At 41.1% G+C, this 5,022-nt stretch overlaps 1 protein-coding gene across 1 annotated transcript; it reads left to right on the forward strand.

Annotated features, from left to right (window-relative positions):
* The first annotated feature begins 4,129 nt into the window (after nt 1–4,129).
* LOC149227965 (uncharacterized) lies at nt 4,130–4,618 on the forward strand. The gene has a single exon (XM_089380637.1). The coding sequence runs from the start codon at nt 4,130–4,132 to the stop codon at nt 4,616–4,618; it is 489 nt and encodes a 162-aa protein (XP_089236763.1).
* The last annotated feature ends 404 nt before the right edge of the window (nt 4,619–5,022 follow it).

The raw sequence follows: 5,022 nt of genomic DNA on the forward strand, positions 1-5,022 counted from the left end.
CTTACCTCCACCGGAGCCGACGCTGGACAAAGAAATCCCCAACCCGCCCTCGATTCCTCATCCATATGATATAGACCGAAAAGAAGTCCATGTTATTAAATCATCCTCTCCTTCTCCTATAAAGAATTCATCATCGTCTGGGAAAGGGAAGCAGATTATGATTTCGGCCACACCTGCAAATTCTCCAACATCCTCGCCCACAAACTCCATAGGCAGCGATTTGGACTTTCTCTTGAGCAAAAAATCGCTGGAGCTCAGAGCTCTCTCCATCCATAAACCTGGATCTCAAAAGTCTCCTCAAATCAGTCCAAATTCTGCCTGTAATATCACGGTCAGAAGAAAAAACAACAGGGGCAGCCGACACTTTAGGGGTAGAGGAGAGGGGGTGGGAAGGGGGATTCGCAATTTAGCCCTTATAGATGTCCCAGTCATAGATATGACAGAAGACAGGCCGCTTAGAGCAAGCAAGGCCGACAGTATTCCAAAATGAATTTTATCCTATCATTGAACATCAGGGGTCTGGGAGCAGACCAAAAATTTTTGTCGTTAAAAAATCTTTTTATCTCTGTAAATCCAAAGATTATACTAATTCAGGAAACCATGCACGACTCCTCAGTGGCAATATCCTATTTCAGGAAGATGCTCCCCTCTTGGTACATATCTGCTGTTGGAGCAAATGGGCTCTCAGGTGGTTTAGCGGTCCTTTGGGATCCGCTATGGATCAAAGCAAAAACTTATAGTTGTGTGGCTGACATCCTAATCTCGGCTCATCTGAGAGGACAAAAATCTCCCATAAATATCTTGAATATATACGCTCCCTACAGGAACAGACTGTCATTCTGGGAAAATCTGTTTGCCTCTGAGATTTTTGATGTTGATTTTCTATTGATTGCAGGGGACTTGAATCTCACTCTAAACATGGATGAAGTATGGGGCATCAATAGAAGAAGGGACCCTCTGGCTGCGAGAATAAAAAATGAGCTATTGAAAAGAAATTTTGTGGATATCCTCCCTCCCCAACTGTATCCAACGTGGGAAAACGGAAGAATTGAGAAGGCCTATATTGCAAAGAGACTGGATAGATTTCTTATTCATGCCAGCTTAATCGATGTGATGGGCATGCCTTTTTCAACGATAGAGAGGGTTTTCATCTCAGATCATCGTCCGATTATGCTTGGATGGAGGGCTAATGGATTCAGGAAGGGATACTCCTTCAAATTTAACAGGACTCATTTGGAGGACCCTGAGTTCGATGAGCTCATTAAAAATGCCTGGAGTGAGATGCTGTCGTCTAATCCATGTTCGTATTTAATGACTTTCAGGGACAAAATGGATCATATCCGTAGAGTGGTTAAAAAGTGGCAATTCAACAAAAGACAATCAAACAAAACCGAGCTCCGGAAAATTCAATTGGAATTGGATCAAGCAGCGGAAGCTATGGCTGCTCATCAACTATCTTTCCAGATGAGGATTCATATAAAGGATTTACAGAGGAGGAAAACAGAGTTACTGAAACGGGAGGAAATATTCTAGAGGTTGAATAGTAGGGCGTTGTGGCTTAGAGAAGGTGACAGGAATACGAAATTTTTTCATAACTTTGCAAACTCTAGAAGGGAGAAGAATTCCATTTGGAAAATAAGCGATGGAAAAGTTGGTTTTATATATTCTCAACAGGAAATTTCAAAGGAGGCAGTAAGTTTTTTTGAGAAGCAGTATAAGAGATCAGAAAACAACAATTTCCAGGATATTTTATGGGGCATTGAAGTGTTTCCTCAGATGTTTGATGAGGCTTTAAATGATCAAATTTTTCAACCAGTTTCCGAGGAGGATTTGCTAAGAACAATGAAACTTTTTAAAAGGGACAAATGCCCTGGCCCGGATGGCTGGTCAATAGAGTTTTACATCCATTTTTTTGATCTAATCAAAACAGACTTGTTAAAGATGGTAGAAGCAACGAGGATGTCGGGCTGCATCAACAAAAAAATATCCTCCACAAATATTGCTCTCATTCCAAAAAAAGGGAATGCAGAATCGTTCATGGAGTTCCGGCCGATTTCATTGTGTAATATCTCCTATAAAATCATATCAAAAATAATTGCTGAAAGAATTAAAGGAGTCCTATCGTCATCTTTATCATCAGACCAGCATGCATTCCTTCAAGGGAGAAATATCTTAGACGCGGTGGCAACAACTCAAGAAGGCCTTTTTGCTATTCATTCAAAAAAGAAGGATGCAGTCATTGTCAAGATCGATCTTCGTAAAGCATATGATTGTTTGGATTGGGGCTTCATCAGATGTTTGCTTGCGAAGATCGGTTTGAGGATCGGCATGATAAACTGGATCATGGCATGCGTGGATAAGGTGCATTATGCGGTTATCATAAATGGGCTTCCATCAACTTTCTTCCCTGCATCCAGGGGCCTTCGCCAGGGATGTCCTTTATCCCCGCTACTTTTCATATTATCTATGAACTCCCTCAGTTTACATATAAACAAGGTTGTACAGGAAAATAGATGCCGGCGGTTGCACATATGCAGAAATGTTACAATCTCTCATAATCTGTTCATGGATGACATCATATTGTTTGGGATTTTATGCAGAATTACATGGATTTCTTACTATGAAATTCTCAAAAATTTCCAGAGGGCAATGGGGATGCTGATAAATTGTTCGAAATCTATTATCTATCATAATGACATTCAACAAGAAGATATAGACTGGTTATGTACTCTTTTTGGTATTGAGGCTCGATCCATCAGTGGGGGAATCAAATATCTAGGGTTTTTATTGAAAGCAAATGCTTACTCATCGGCGGATTGGCAATGGATCCCAGAGCGATATTACAAGAAAATATCAGTATGGGAGTACAGATGTCTCTCTTTGGCAGGTAGAGTAATATTGGCTCAGTCTGTATTAAATCAATTGGCTGTCTTCTGGGCTCATTTGTTCTTCCTCCCCTCAAGCATAATCAAAACAATGAATAAGCTCACTGCTAATTTCATCTGGGGAGGTCAGGCAGGAAAGAGTAAATATCATCTCTGGAAATTATCCCATATTTCTCTGCCGAAGGAGTTGGGAGGATGGAGTCTTCTGGATTTACGATCCTTTGGTATGGCTCCCTTATGCAAAACATTATGGAGGGGTGTTTTTGAAGTCGGGCCCTGGAGTAGAGCTATACAATCGAAGTATCTAGGCAGAAAGGATATATCCTTCTGGTACAGGAAAGAAAGGATTGGCCCATCTTATGGATCGTCAATCTGGTTAAGTCTCCGTAAAATGGAAAAAAAAAAATCTGAAGAATTTGATATGGCGTTTTCAATCTGGGAAAAAGATCCTTATTGGAAAAGATGCATTCCTAAGTGGCATGGAGGAGATCATTGTCCCGGAATCCTTTCTCGCTTTCCTCCATAGAAGAGGTATTTTTTTCTGGGATGGTTTAATTTCTGGGTGGCTGGGTCCAATTCCTCTGTGGTGCGATGCGGATAGTTTGCAAATGTCGGATGACATGGCTGCTCAATGGGACCATCTCAGGATTAAGCTCAGGAACAGTGGCATTTTTCGCTCATCGGAACATGACGCTTTAATTTGGAAAAATGCAAAAGGGATTCAGTCCATCCGGGTAAAGGATGTGTATCAGAGATTGATCAAGCAAAAACAGTCTTCCCACTTTTTCATTTTCCCTACTGCTTTCTGGAAAGTGAGATGCCCATCCAAAATGGTTTTTTTCTCGTGGTTGTTATTTCACAATAAAAACCTATCATGGGAGAATTTAAGAAAGAAGGGGTGGCAGGGACCGAGCTTCTGTCCCATCTGCAGGTCCGCAGCGGAAGATAATCATCACTTATTCATAAGTTGTTTGGGTACTCAGAAGCTGTGGTCATCTCTGGAGATCTTCTTCGGCATACAGTTTCTGTTACAAGATTCTATAAAGGAAGCTTTCTTTTGGTACAACGAGCAATCAGAGTCATGCAGGACAATATTCATCATCTCTGTGTGGAGTATTTGGAAATGGCGCAATAGTCTCATATTCAAAGGTAAAAGCCCATCCCTCCAGGAAATCCTCCTTGATATTTCTTCTCTTTACGAAGCTATCCCTATTCCTCCCCTCAAGCATAAGAAACAGGTTGGTATGGATCCTTATCTGGAAATCTCATCTATGCCGAGGGCGTTTTTTGATGGCGCTGAGCAAAACGGATCATGTGGCTGTGGTTTTTATATTGTAGTAGATAAAGACACAAAGTTTTTAATCTTTTGGAACGGGGGAAGAGGTTCCAACAATTTGGCCGAGGCAATGGCCCTCGCTGGCCTTTTATACTTCTGTCTTTTTCTTAATCTTCAGGGTGTTTCTATCTACGGCGATTCAAAGATCATGGTGGAATATGTCAAAGGAAATAATTCCATCTCCAGTCCTCACCTCTTTGGTTGGCTAGACAGGATAAAGTTCTACTGGAATCTTCTGAAGGATGGCTCAATCCAACACATCTACAGGGATAAAAATGCGCAGGTTGATGCTCTGTCGAAGAAGGGTCTTCTTGAAGCTCCTGGTCATTGGCATCTTCAGGTCTCCGTGAAAAGCGATATCTACTTCATTCAGGATTTTTATCCTTCTGACTATTAATTTCTTGCTTGCAGGTCTTTAAATCTTTTTAGTGTTTTGATGCTCCAGCCTTATATATCCACAGGTCTGTTAGTCTTATGAGGCGGTTTTTCCACAGGAACACATCTTATAGCTTCATATTTTTTGTGACCGATATGCTTTGGCTGTCCGCATTGTTTTTTGATGCGGTATATCTCCACATGTGGCCGATCTGCTTATGCGGATCCTTTTCTTTGTTTCCGGTCTACAGTCTCTTCAGTCTTTTTCAGTTGGTGGGAGTTCCGGTTTTTTTAAGCCGTGTCTACCCAGTATTATGTCTATGGTTTTATTTGCTGATCCAGAACTCTTTCCGGGGTCATATGCTTTGTTCTACATCATGTATATGGGGCTTTTTATATATCTTATATAAATACATAGTGCTTTTT

This window comes from Pinus tabuliformis, chromosome J (assembly GCF_031772625.1).
Source record: "Pinus tabuliformis cultivar Carrire ecotype Pingquan chromosome J, CPIR1, whole genome shotgun sequence".
Taxonomy (NCBI): Eukaryota; Viridiplantae; Streptophyta; class Pinopsida; order Pinales; family Pinaceae; genus Pinus; species Pinus tabuliformis.